Genomic DNA, 14,783 nt, shown 5'->3' on the forward strand with positions numbered 1-14,783 from the left:
CCCCTGCCTTAGCGTGTTAACGTTTTTTTGTTTTCTAGCTAATTTTGTCAGCGTACACCCAAGTCATATTTTAGTCCTTGATGCATGCTAGCATATTAAAATATACACCTCCGAGTAATATATATTAGTATTTGACGCATGTTACTGTTGTCATTTTAGCATGCTAGCTTTTTTTTTTGTGAATTCAGCAGTTTGTATTATGGTATTTCACTAATGCTAACAATTAGCATGCAATTGATAGTATGTTAGCAGTGTAATGAATTGATGAACGTGGACTCGGACTTATACAAGTTGAAAAACTTAGTCAGGTTTTTACCATTCAGTGGTCAATTGTACGGAATATGTACTGTACTTTGCAATCTACTAATAAAAGTCTTAATCAATCAATCAATCAATGTTAGCATGCCAGCTGTTTTAGCAAATTTTTGCTCATATTTTTGTTACGGCGTGGCGGGGGTTGGGAGAGTGGCCGTGCCAGCAACCTGAGGGTTCCTGGTTCAATCCCCACCTTCTACCAACCTCGTCACGCCTGTTGTGTCCTTGAGCAAGACACTTCACCCTTGCTCCTGATGGTTCGTGGTTAGGGCCTTGCATGGCAGCTCCCTCCATCAGTGTGTGAATGTGGAAATAGTGTCAAAGCGCTTTGAGTACCTTGAAGGTAGAAAAGCGCTATACAAGTACAACCCATTTACCATTTACTCACTAATTAACATGTTGCTATCTAGCCAGAGAGCGAACTGTTAGCATTTCAGTTCAGCTTTGGCTCTTCAGCATGTATTGGTTTATGAATCCTGCAAACTAAAAAAAACTGTCCACTATACTTTTACTATATCTACCTTGTAGCTGAGGGTCAGTACTTCCAGATTGTTGACGGGATGTTTTTTCCGGGCCGGGTCCATAGTCTCCAAGAAGATTGACAACCTTACGAGAGGAAAGAACAGGACTTACTCAAACCAGCCGGGGTGGTTCAGACCTTCCAAGACGGCAGTACCTGCTGCTGTCCTCCGGGCAGCGCTGCCCCACGGCCTCCTGCAGCTGGGCGTTGAGGAAGGCCGGCTGCTGCCAGGTCTCCTTCTCCCGCACCTTGTCGAAGATGGCTGTGTAGAAGTCGTACATGGTGTCTCCGGCCTCCAGCAGGAAGTAGTTCCTCATGGCTTGGAGGTACTCCAGCAGCCTGGGGTCGGAGCCAAAGTACAGGTGGGAAATGGTTTCAAACCCCCGCTTACAAGGGGTGTACAAAGCTCAAACCCAGTGAAGTTGTCATGTTGTATAAATGGTAAATACAAACCCCGTTTCCATATGAGTTGGGAAATTGTGTTAGATGTAAATATAAACGGAATACAATGATTTGCAAATCCTTTTCAACCCATATTCAGTTGAAAGACAAGATATTTGATGTTCAAACTCATAAACTATTTTTTTTTTTTTTTTGCAAATAATAACTAACTTAGAATTTCATGGCTGCAACACATGCCAAAGTCATCAATCAATCAATCAATGTTTATTTATATAGCCCTAAATCACTAGTGTCTCAAAGGGCTGCACAAACCACTACGACATCCTCGGTAGGCCCACATAAGGGCAGGAAATTAAAAGGTAAAATGGTATATGTGTTTAAAAATCCAAAATAATTTTTAAGGTTGTATTTTTTCTCTAAAATTGTCTTTCTGAAAGTTATAAAAAGCAAAGTACAACAAGTAAATGAATTTATTTAAAGAAGTGAAGACCAAATCTTTAAAATATTTTCTTGGATTTTTTAATTCGATTTGAGTTTTGTCTTTCTTAGAATTCAAAATGTTGATCAAAGCGAGTCCAGCTTGCTAGTAAATAAATACAATTTAAAGTATTTTTTGCCATTGCTCAAAACAAAAAATATGACAAAAAAATCCATGTTATAATAATTGTTTTCAAAGCTCCAATTGGTTAAAAAAATTCACTTTAAAATGTTTTATGTGGTAAATATTGCATATATTGTGCAGTTTCCATATAAAAACCAAGTTGTCTTTGACAAAAGAGCATAAAACAACAATAATAGTTCAAATGTAAAATCGACAAATATATATGAAATTGATCTAGTAGTTGGGAAAGGGCATGTTCACCACTGTGTTACATCATCTTTTCTTTTAACAACACTCAATAAACGTTTGGGGACTGAGGAAACTAATTGTTGAAGCTTTGAAAGTGGAATTCTTTCCCATTCTTGTTTTATGTAAAGCTTCAGTCGTTCAACAGTCTCGGCTCTCTGCTGTCGTATTTTACGCTTCATAATTTTCGATGAGGACAGGTCTGGACTGCAGGCGGGCCAGGAAAGTACCCGCACTCTTTTTTTACGAAGCCATGCTGTTGTAACACGTGCTGAATGTGGCTTGGCATTGTCTTACTAAAATAAGCAGGGGCGTCCATGAAAAAGACAGCGCTTATATGGCAGCATGTGTTGTTCCAAAACCTGTATGTACCTTTCAGCATTAATGGAGCCTTCACAGATGTGTAAGTTACCCATGCCTTGGGCACAAATGCACCCCCATACCATCACAGATGCTGGCTTTTGAACTTTGCGTCGATAACAGTCTGGATGGTTCGCTTCTCCTTTGGTCCGGATGACACGATGTCGAATATTTCCAAAACAATTTGAAATGTGGACTCGTCAGACCAAAGAACACTTTTCCACTTTGCATCATTCCATCCTAGGTGATCTCGGGCCCAGAGAAGCCGGCGGCGTTTCTGGATGTTGTTGATAAATGGCTTTCGCTTTGGATAGTAGAGCTTTAACTTGCACTTACAGATGTAGCGACCAACTGTATTTAGTGACAGTGGTTTTCTGAAGTGTTCCTGAGCCCATGTGGTGATATCCTTTAGAGATTGATGTCGGTTTTTGATACAGTGCCGTCTGAAGGATCAAAGGTCACGGTCATTCAATGTTGGTTTCCGGCCATGCCGCTTACGTGGAGTGATTTCTCCAGATTCTCTGAACCTTTTGATGATATTATGGACTGTAGATGTGGAAAGCACTAATTATCTTGCAATTGCACAATAAGAAACGTTCTTAAACTGTTTGAATATTTGCTCATGCAGTTTGATTGATTGATTGATTGATTGAAACTTTTATTAGTAGATTGCACAGTACAGAACATATTCTGTACAACTGACCACTAAATGGTAACACCCGAATAAGTTTTTCAACTTGTTTAAGTCGGGGTCCACGTAAATCAATTCATGGTAGTTGACAAAGGGGTGTACCTCGATCCATCCATCTTGCTAAAATAAGCAGGGGCGTCCATGAAAAAGACAGCGCTTAGATGGCAGCATATGTTGTTCCAAAACCTGTATGTACCTTTCAGCATTAATGGTGCCTTCACAGATGTGTAAGTTACCCATGCCTTAGGCACTAATGCACCCCCATACCATCACAGATGCTGGCTTTTGAACTTTGCGTCGATAACAGTCTGGATGGTTCGCTTCTCCTTTGGTCCGGATGACACAATGTCGAATATTTCCAAAACAATTTGAAATGTGGACTCGTCCAACCAAAGAACACTTTTCCACTTTGCATCATTCCATCCTAGATGATCTCGGGCCCAGAGAAGCCGGCGGCGTTTCTGGATGTTGTTGATAAATGGCTTTCGTTTTGGATAGTAGAGCTTTAACTTGCACTTACAGATGTAGCGACCAACTGTATTTAGTGACAGTGGTTTTCTGAAGTGTTCCTGAGCCCATGTGGTGATATCCTTTAGAGATTGATGTCGGTTTTTGATACAGTGCCGTCTGAAGGATCAAAGGTCACGGTCATTCAATGTTGGTTTCCGGCCATGCCGCTTACGTTGAGTGATTTCTCCAGATTCTCTGAACCTTTTGATGATATTATGGACTGCAGATGTGGAAATCGCTAACTATCTTGCAATTGCATATTAAAAAACGTTCTTAAACTGTTTGAATATTTGCTCATGCAGTTTGATTGATTGATTGATTGATTGATTGAAACTTTTATTAGTAGATTGCACAGTACAGAACATATTCTGTACAACTAACCACTAAATGGTAACACCCGAATAAGTTTTTCAACTTGTTTAAGTCGGGGTCCACGTAAATCAATTCATGGTAGTTGACAAAGGGGTGTACCTCGATCCATCCATCTTGCTAAAATAAGCAGGGGCGTCCATGAAAAAGACAGCGCTTAGATGGCAGCATATGTTGTTCCAAAACCTGTATGTACCTTTCAGCATTAATGGTGCCTTCACAGATGTGTAAGTTACCCATGCCTTGGGCACTAATGCACCCCCATACCATCACAGATGCTGGCTTTTGAACTTTGCGTCGATAACAGTCTGGATGGTTCGCTTCTCCTTTGGTCCGGATGACACGATGTCGAATATTTCCAAAACAATTTGAAAGGTGGACTCGTCCGAACAAAGAACACTTTTCCACTTTGCATCATTCCATCCTAGATGATCTCGGGCCCAGAGAAGCCGGCGGCGTTTCTGGATGTTGTTGATAAATGGCTTTCGCTTTGGATAGTAGAGCTTTAACTTGCACTTACAGATGTAGCGACCAACTGTATTTAGTGACAGTGGTTTTCTGAAGTGTTCCTGAGCCCATGTGGTGATATCCTTTAGAGATTGATGTCGGTTTTTGATACAGTGCCGTCTGAAGGATCGAAGGTCACGGTCATTCAATGTTGGTTTCCGGCCATGCCGCTTACGTTGAGTGATTTCTCCAGATTCTCTGAACCTTTTGATGATATTATGGACTGTAGATGTGGAAATCACTAATTATCTTGCAATTGCACATTAAGAAACGTTCTTAAACTGTTTGAATATTTGCTCATGCAGTTTGATTGATTGATTGATTGAAACTTTTATTAGTAGATTGCACAGTACAGAACATATTCTGTACAACTGACCACTAAATGGTAACACCCGAATAAGTTTTTCAACTTGTTTAAGTCGGGGTCCACGTTAATCAATTCATGGTAGTTGACAAAGGGGTGTACCTCGATCCATCCTTTCTTGTGAAAGACTGGGCATTTTTTGGGAGGCTGTTTTTATACCCAATCATGGCACCCACCTGTTCCCAATTAGCCTGCACACCTGTAGGGTGTTCCAAATAAGTGATGAGCATTCCTTAACTTTATCAGTATTTATTGCCACCTTTCCCAACTTCTTTGTCATGCGTTGCTGGCATCAAGTTCTAAAGTTAATGATTATTTGCAAAAAAAAAAAAAAGTTTATCAGTTTGAACATCAAATATGTTGTCTTTGTCGCATATTCAACTGAATATGGGTTGAAAAGGATTTGCAAATCATTGTATTCCGTTTATATTTACATCTAACACAATTTTCCAACTCATATGGAAACGGGGTTTGTACATTATGGGCGTGTCATTTAGTAAAAAAAAACTAATATTCCATTCAGTTTTGTAAGGCGGTCTGTTATAAAGATTTTAGCATTCAACAAGACACTATTGTGAGGTTTTGTTTCTACAAATAGACACATTATTTCTCATAATTTGGCCCCTTAAGTGAAGTGAATTGTGTGAATTATATTTATATAGCGCTTTTCTCTAGTGACTTAAAGCACTTTACACAGTGAAACCCAATATTTAAACCAGTGTGGGTGGCACTGGGAGCAGGTGGGTAAAGTGTCTTGCCCAAGGACACAACGGCAGTGACTAGGATGGCGGAAGTGGGAATCGAACCTGCAACCCCCAAGTTGCTGGCACGGCCACTCTACCAACCGAGCTATACCGCCCCAAGTCAAAATGATTGCCGAGGTCTGTTCTAGTGTATTGTCAAGCCAGGACCAAAAACACTTGCCGAGGACTTCTGCGATTTGCTTTTTCTTTGGATTGGCCTTCAGTTGCAGGACCAAATCTGCGCTTACTTGTAGTCCTTCTTCAGCGTCTTCATGAGGTTCCCGCAGCACTCGATGTAGCGCTTCTGGATGTGAGGGTAGAGGCAGGAGCGCAAGGTGAGCTGGAAAGTCTGGCAGGTGACCGCCTGGGAGGAGCGGTCCACAATGAAGCCGTCCTTGGAGAAGCGCTGGTGGAAGTCGCTCTGCTCCAAGTAGAGCCTGGGAAAAAACACACGTCCGGTTAGACGGCTTCTCCTTTCTTCAAAATGTCAACTTCCTCTTTGCGCGGCAAGACTTCGGACGTAAACAGAGCTTCGGGTCCGAGAAGTGAAGGACAAGGTTCATGGTTACTTCTCCAACTAGAAAAGGACTTGGAGAGGACAACCTCCGCCAGGTCCCACCCACTAATAGTGAAAAAAATCCCCGATCCAGACCGTTATCCCGATTTCGACATTTGCTGAGCTTTTTGAGTTATCTAAAGCAAAATGGAAGAAACAAGGAGAGTCGTCTAATATCCTTGTCTCTGCAAGCCGCTAGCACACACACAGAAATGTAAAGTAATGTAATCATGATATCACTATATATCGCGATAGACACGTAATCCATATCAATAAAAAATATATAGTATTTTTTTCTACTATATAGGATGAATACCGCAAAAGGAGCATGTATTTATGTATGAAAAAAGTGGGATTGACATAATGTTAAAAAAGGGCTGGGAGATAAAATGATATCACTATACATCACGATACACATGTAATCAATATAAGAAAAATGCATTTGAAAGTATTTTTTTGTACTTTATAGGAAGAAAACTGCAAAAGTTGCATGTATTTATGTATGAAAAAAGTGTGATTGATTGACATGACGTTAAAACAGGGCTGGGCGATAAAATGATATCACTATAAATCCTGATAGACACGTAATCAATATCAATTAAAAAAATGCATTTGATAGTATTTGTTGTACTATATAGGAAGAAAACTGCAAAAGGAGCATGTATTTATGTATGAAATAAGTGTGATTGATTGAGATGACATTAAACCAGGGCTGGCCGATAAAATGATATCACAGTATATCACAGTAGACACGTATTCGATATCAATAAAAATGCGTTCAAAATGTTGTTTTTTTTCTTAATTGGAAGAAACTGCAAAAGGAGCATGTATTTATGTATGAAAAAAGTGTGATTGATTGACATGAGATTAAACCAGGGCTGGGAGATAAAATGATATCACTATACATCACGATAGACATGTAATCAATATAAGAAAAATGCGTTTGAAAGTATTTTTTTGTCCTTTATAGGAAGAAAACTGCAAAAGTTGCATGTATTTATGTATGAAAAAATGTGTGATTGATTGACATGACATTAAACCAGGGCTGGCCGATAAAATGATATCAATATACCACAACAGACATGTAATCCATATAAAAAATGCGTTCTATAGTATTTTTTCTACTTTATAGGAAGAAAACTGCAAAAGGAGCATGTACTTATGCATGAAAAAAGTCTTATTGATTGACATGACGTTAAACCAGGGCTGGGCGATAAAATGATATCTATATATCACAATAGACACATAATCGATATCAATAGAAAATGTGTATGAAATATTTTTTTTTTTCTTAATTGGAAGAAACTGCAAAAGGAGCATGTATTTATGTAGGAAAAAAGTGTGATTGATTGACATGACTTTAAACCAGGTCTGGTCGATAAAATGATATCACTATAAATCCTGATAGACACGTAATCAATATCAATAAAAAAATGCATTTGATAGTATTTTTTCTACTATATAGGAAGAAAACTGCAAAATGAGCATGGATTTATGTATGAAAAAAATCTGATTGATTGACATGACGTTAAACCAGGGCTGGCCGATAAAATGATATCACTATATATCACAATAGACACATAATCGCAATCAATAAAAAATGCATTTTAAGTATTTTTTCTATTTTATGGAAAGAAAACTGCAAAAGGAGTATGTATTTATGTATAAAAAAAGTGTGATTGATTGACATGACTTTAAACCAGGTCTGGCCGATAAAATGATATCACGGTATATCACAATAGACACGTATTCGATATCAATAAAAATGCGTTCAAAATGTTTTTTGTTTTTCTTCATAGGAAGAAACTGCAAAAGGAGCATGTATTTATGTATGAAAAAATTGTGATTGATTAACATGACATCAAACCAGGGCTGGGAGATAAAATGATATCACTATGAATCATGATAGACATGTAATCAATATCGATAAAAAAGGCATTTGAAAGTATTTTTTTCTATTTTATAGGAAGAAAACTGCAAAAGGAGCATGTATTTATGTAGGAAAAAAGTGTGATTGATTGACATGACGTTAAACCAGGGCTGGGAGATAAAATGATATCACTATACATCACGATAGACATGTAATCAATATAAGAAAAATGCGTTTGAAAGTATTTTTTTGTACTTTATAGGAAGAAAACTGCAAAAGTTGCATGTATTTATGTATGAAAAAATGTGTGATTGATTAACATGACGTTAAACCAGGGCTGGGCGATAAAATTATATAAATATATCGAGATAGACAGGTAGTCGATATCAATAAGAAAATGTGTTTGATATATATTTGTTCTACTTTAAAGGAAGAAAACTGCAAAAGGAGCATGTATTTATGTAGGAAAAAAGTGTGATTGATTGACATGACGTTAAACCAGGGCGGGGAGATAAAATGATATCACTATAAATCCTGATAGACACGTAATCAATATCAATAAAAAAATGCATTTCATAGTATTTTTTCTACTTTATAGGAAGAAAACTGCAAAAGTTGCATGTATTTATGTATGAAAAAAATCTGATTGATTGACATGACGTTAAACCAGGGCTGGGCGATAAAATGATATCAATATATACCACAATAGACATGTAATCCATATCAAAAATGTGTTCTATAGTATTTTTTCTACTTTATAGGAAGAAAAGTGCAAAAGGAGCATGTATTTATGTATGAAAAAAGTCTGATTGATTAACATGACGTTAAACCAGGGCTGGGCGATAAAATGATATCTATATATCACAATAGACACATAATCGATATCAATAGAAAATGTGTATGAAATATATTTTTTTTCCTAAGTGGAAGAAACTGCAAAAGGAGCATGTATTTATATATGAAAAAAGTGTGATTGATTGACATGACACTAAACCAGGGCTGGGAGATAAAATGATATCACTATGCATCACGATAGACATGTAATCAATATAAGAAAAATGCGTTTGAAAGTATTTTTTTGTACTTTATAGGAAGAAAACTGCAAAAGTTGCATGTATTTATGTATGAAAAAATGTGTGATTGATTAACATGACGTCAAACCAGGGCTGGGCGATAAAATTATATAAATATATACCACAATAGACACGTAATCCATATCAAAAATGCGTTTTATAGTATTTTTTCTACTTTATAGGAAGAAACTGCAAAAGGAGCGTGTATTTATGTATGAAAAAAGTCTGATTGATTGACATGACAGTAAACAAGGGCTGGGAGAAAAAATGATATCACTATATATCACAATAGACACATAATCGCAATCAATAAAATATGCATTTTAAGTATTTTTTCTATTTTATGGAAAGAAAACTGCAAAAGGAGCATGTATTTATGTATAAAAAAAAGTGTGATTGATTGACGTGACGTTAAACCAGGGCTGGGAGATAAAATGATATCAATATATCACAATAGACACATAATCGATATCAATAGAAAATGTGTATGAAATATATTTTTTTTCTTAATTGGAAGAAACTGCAAAAGGAGCATGTATTTATGTATGAAAAATGTGTGATTGATTGACATGACGTTAAACCAGGTCTGGGAGATAAAATGATATCACTATACATCACGATAGACATGTAATCAATATAAGAAAAATGCGTTTGAAAGTATTTTTTTGTACTTTATAGGAAGAAAACTGCAAAAGTTGCATGTATTTATGTATGAAAAAATGTGTGATTGATTAACATGACGTTAAACCAGGGCTGGGCGATAAAATGATATCACTATACATCACGATAGACATGTAATCAATATAAGAAAAATGCGTTTGAAAGTATTTTTTTGTACTTTATAGGAAGAAAACTGCAAAAGGAGCATGTATTTATGTATGAAAAAATGTGTGATTGATTAACATGACGTTAAACCAGGGCTGGGCGATAAAATGATATCAATATATACCACAATAGACATGTAATCCATATAAAAAATGGGTTCTATAGTATTTTTTCTACTTTATAGGAAGAAAACTGCAAAAGGAGCATGTATTTATGTATGAAAAATGTGTGGTTGATTGACATGACTTTAAACCAGGTCTGGTCGATAAAATGATATCACTATAAATCCTGATAGACACGTAATCAATATCAATAAAAAAATGCATTTGATAGTATTTTTTCTGCTATATAGGAAGAAAACTGCAAAAAGAGCATGTACTTATGCATGAAAAAAGTCTGATTGATTGACATGACGTTAAACCAGGGCTGGGCGATAAAATGATATCTGTATATCACAATAGACACATAATCGATATCAATAGAAAATGTGTATGAAATATATTTTTTTTCTTAATTGGAAGAAACTGCAAAAGGAGCACGTATTTATGTATGAAAAAAGTGTGATTTATTGACATGACAGTAAACAAGGGCTGGCCGATAAAATGATATCACGGTATATCACAATAGACACGTATTCGATATCAATAAAAATGCGTTCGAAATGGGTTTTTTTTTCTTAATTGGAAGAAACTGCAAAAGGAGCATGTATTTATGTATGAAAAAAGTGTGATTGATTGACATGACACTAAACCAGGGCTGGGAGATAAAATGATATCACTATACATCACGATAGACATGTAATCAATATAAGAAAAATGCGTTTGAAAGTATTTTTTTGTACTTTATAGGAAGAAAACTGCAAAAGTTGCATGTATTTATGTATGAAAAAATGCGTGATTGATTAACATGACGTTAAACCAGGGTTGGGCGATAAAATTATATCAATATATCGCGATAGACACGTAGTCGATATCAATAAGAAAATGTGTTTGATATATATTTTTTCTACTTTAAAGGAAGAAAACTGCAAAAGGCGCATGTATTTATGTATGAAACAGTGTGATTGATTGACATGACTTCAAACCAGGTCTGGCCGATAAAATGATATCACTATAAATCCTGATAGACACGTAATCAATATCAATAAAAAATGCATTTCATAGTATTTTTTCTACTTTATAGGAAGAAAACTGCAAAAGGAGCATGTATTTATGTATGAAAAAAATCTGATTGATTGACATGACGTTAAACCAGGGCTGGGCGATGAAATGATATCTATATATCACAATAGACACATAATCGATATCAATAGAAAATGTGTATGAAATATATTTTTTCTACTTTAAAGGAAGAAAACTGCAAAAGGAGCATGTATTTATGTAGGGAAAAAAGTGTGATTGATTGACATGACGTTAAACCAGGGCGGGGAGATAAAATGATATCACTATAAATCACGATAGACACGTAATCAATATCAATAAAAAAATGCATTTCATAGTATTTTTTCTATTTTATAGGAAGAAAACTGCAAAAGTTGCATGTATTTATGTATGAAAAAAATCTGATTGATTGACATGACGTTAAACCAGGGCTGGGCGATAAAATGATATCAATATATACCACAATAGACATGTAATCCATATCAAAAATGTGTTCTATAGTATTTTTTCTACTTTATAGGAAGAAAAGTGCAAAAGGAGCATGTATTTATGTATGAAAAAAGTCTGATTGATTAACATGACTTTAAACCAGGGCTGGGCGATAAAATGATATCTATATATCACAATAGACACATAATCGATATCAATAGAAAATGTGTATGAAATTTTTTTTTTTTCTTAAGTGGAAGAAACTGCAAAAGGAGCATGTATTTATGTATGAAAAAAGTGTGATTGATTGACATGACGTTAAACCAGGGCTGGGAGATAAAATTATATCACTATGCATCACGATAGACATGTAATCAATATAAGAAAAATGCGTTTGAAAGTATTTTTTTGTACTTTATAGGAAGAAAACTGCAAAAGTTGCATGTATGAAAAAATGTGTGATTGATTGACATGACGTTAAAACAGGGATGGGCGATAAAATGATATCAATATATACCACAATAAACATGTAATCCATATCAAAAATGCGTTCTATAGTATTTTTTCTACTTTATAGGAAGAAAACTGCAAAAGGAGCATGTATTCATGTAGGAAAAAAGTGTGATTGATTGACATGACTTTAAACCAGGTCTGGCCGATAAAATGATATCACTATAAATCCTGATAGACACGTAATCAATATCAATAAAAAAATGCATTTGATAGTATTTTTTCTACTATATAGGAAGAAAACTGCAAAAGGAGCATGGATTTATGTATGAAATAAGTGTGATTGATTGAGATGACGTTAAACCAAGGCTGGCCGATAAAATGATATCACTATATATCACAATAGACACATAATCGCAATCAATAAAAAATGCATTTTAAGTATTTTTTCTATTTTATGGAAAGAAAACTGCAAAAGGAGCACGTATTTATTTATAAAAAAAAGTGTGATTGATTGACATGACAGTAAACAAGGGCTGGCCGATAAAATTATATCACGGTATATCACAATAGACACGTATTCGATATCAATAAAAATGCGTTCAAAATGTTTTTTTGTTTTTTTCATAGGAAGAAACTGCAAAAGGAGCATGAATTTATGTATAAAATAAGTTTGATTGATTGACATGACATTAAACCAGGGCTGGGTGATAAAATGATATCACTATGAATCATGATAGACATGTAATCAATATCGATAAAAAAAGGCATTTGAAAGTATTTTTTCTATTTTATAGGAAGAAAACTGCAAAAGGAGCATGTATTTATGTATGAAAAAAGTGTGATTGATTGACATGACGTTAAACCAGGTCTGGCCAATAAAATGATATCACTAAATATCACGATAGACACGTAATCCGTATCAATAATTAATGCGTTCGATAGTATTTTTTCTACTTTATAGGAAGAAAACTGCAAAAGGAGCATGTATTTATGTATGAAAAATGTCTGATTGATTGACATGACGTTAAAACAGGGCCAGGTAATAAAATGATATCACTATACATCACAATAGACACGAAATTGCTGTCAATAAAAAATGTGTTTGATAGTATTTTTTCTACTTTATAGGAAAAAAACTTGCAAAAGGAGCATGTATTTATGCATGAAAAATGTGTGATTGACAGGACATTAAACCAGGGCTAGCCGATAAAATGATATCACTATATATCACGATAGACACGTAATCGGTATCAATAAAAAATGCGTTTGATAGTATTTTTTCTACTTTATAGGGGAGAAAACTGCAAAAGGAGCATGTATTTATGTATGAAAAAATTGTGACTGATGACGTTAAACCAGGACTGGGTGATAATATGATATCACTATCTATCATAATAGACATGTAATCGATATCAATCAAAAAGGCATTTGATAGTATTTTCTCTACTTCATAGGAAGAAAACTGCAAAAGGAGCATGTATTTATGTATGAAAAAAAGTGTGATTGATTAACATAACGTTAAACCAGGGCTGGGTGATAAAATGATATCACTATATATAACAATAGATGATAGAAGTGTAATCGATAACAATGAAAAAATGCATTCGATAGTATTTTTTCTATTTCATAGGAAGAAAACTGCAAAAGCAGCATGTATTTGTTTGAAAAAAGTGTGACTCCCCTCCAGGCATCTCTTCTCTGAACTGTTTTACGACCTTTTCTTTGAACTGTTCTGTAACCAAAGACGATGGCTGTTTACGACTCCCCTCCCGTAGAAACAGCTGTTGCCATGTAATCGGGGAAAGTCCAAATAAAAGAGGAGGCGTACAATCTTTCATCAGGAGCGTGGTGGAGACTGTACAGTCCAGACGTCTCTCCTCAATTGAGCCAAATTTTATTGTCTCTGTTTAATTCCTTGCTTGTTGTCTTGTTTAATAGATGTCATCAGTGTTTGAGCCTGACATTATAAAACACATTTATTGTGATACAGTCCTAGAAGAATTGGATCCAGATCAGCCCAAAACCTGATCAGGTGTTGATTATCCCGTTTCTAACCCTTAAATGTTGCTAACTAACTGATAAAACCACAACAACAACTGCATGAAGGTCTCGACCGTGTTTGTTTTATGTTCATTGACGCAGTCCTAGAAATGACAAATAGCGGAAGACAAGAAAAGGAGAACTAGTGGAAGAAAACGTAGGCGAGGAAGTCACTCTTTTTAGCTCATTCATCAAGTGTGAGTCAGACTCTTCTGCTGGCAGTGCGTCAAAGAAAATTAAAGCGAAATCATTGGTTGCATGATTGGTCCATGCTGCTCAAATGACCGTCATGAAGGATGAAGACGAAATTTTTGAACAAGTGAAAATATACATATTTTACGTTCTTGTATCCCGTATTGTTATTATATTTACACCGTGTGTTCGTGTCCGTGTGCAAGTCTCTGGATCACCTGGCAAAGTTGATGGCCAGCAGGGGGTCGTGGAGGTCGTTCATCTCCAGGTGTTGTGCGATGATGGACTGCATCTTGAACAGGCTCCTCCTGGTGGCCTGCTGCTCCGTCACCATGCCTGTGGGGGACTGGTCCTGGCTGCACAGGCGCGACTGCACCGACTCCAGGAACAGCGTGTACAGACTCTTACGCTCGGCATCTGCCACGCAGAACAGTTTTACCAACGTGTAACATGTGCGATACAAGCAGTACTGCAGAGTGTTTACTTGTGTGTGATATCATGTGATATTCAAGCAGTCCTGCAGCGTGTTTACTTGTGTGTGATATAATGTGTGATAC

At 36.0% G+C, this 14,783-nt stretch overlaps 1 protein-coding gene across 3 annotated transcripts in view; it reads right to left on the reverse strand.

The window, feature by feature from the left end:
• Window positions 1-14,783, reverse strand: part of tubgcp5 (tubulin gamma complex component 5) — a 72,424-nt gene that overhangs the window by 22,097 nt on the left and 35,544 nt on the right. For all 3 annotated transcript variants that reach the window (XM_061888741.1, XM_061888740.1, XM_061888739.1), the window contains exons 14-17: window positions 14,445-14,643; window positions 5,877-6,065; window positions 992-1,174; window positions 837-921 (exon numbers count right to left, since the gene is read on the reverse strand). In XM_061888741.1, the coding sequence (XP_061744725.1) occupies window positions 837-921; window positions 992-1,174; window positions 5,877-6,065; window positions 14,445-14,643 (656 nt within the window). The remainder of the gene's footprint in view (window positions 1-836; window positions 922-991; window positions 1,175-5,876; window positions 6,066-14,444; window positions 14,644-14,783) is intronic.

This window comes from Nerophis ophidion, linkage group LG26, assembly GCF_033978795.1.
Source record: "Nerophis ophidion isolate RoL-2023_Sa linkage group LG26, RoL_Noph_v1.0, whole genome shotgun sequence".
Classification (NCBI taxonomy): domain Eukaryota; kingdom Metazoa; phylum Chordata; class Actinopteri; order Syngnathiformes; family Syngnathidae; genus Nerophis; species Nerophis ophidion.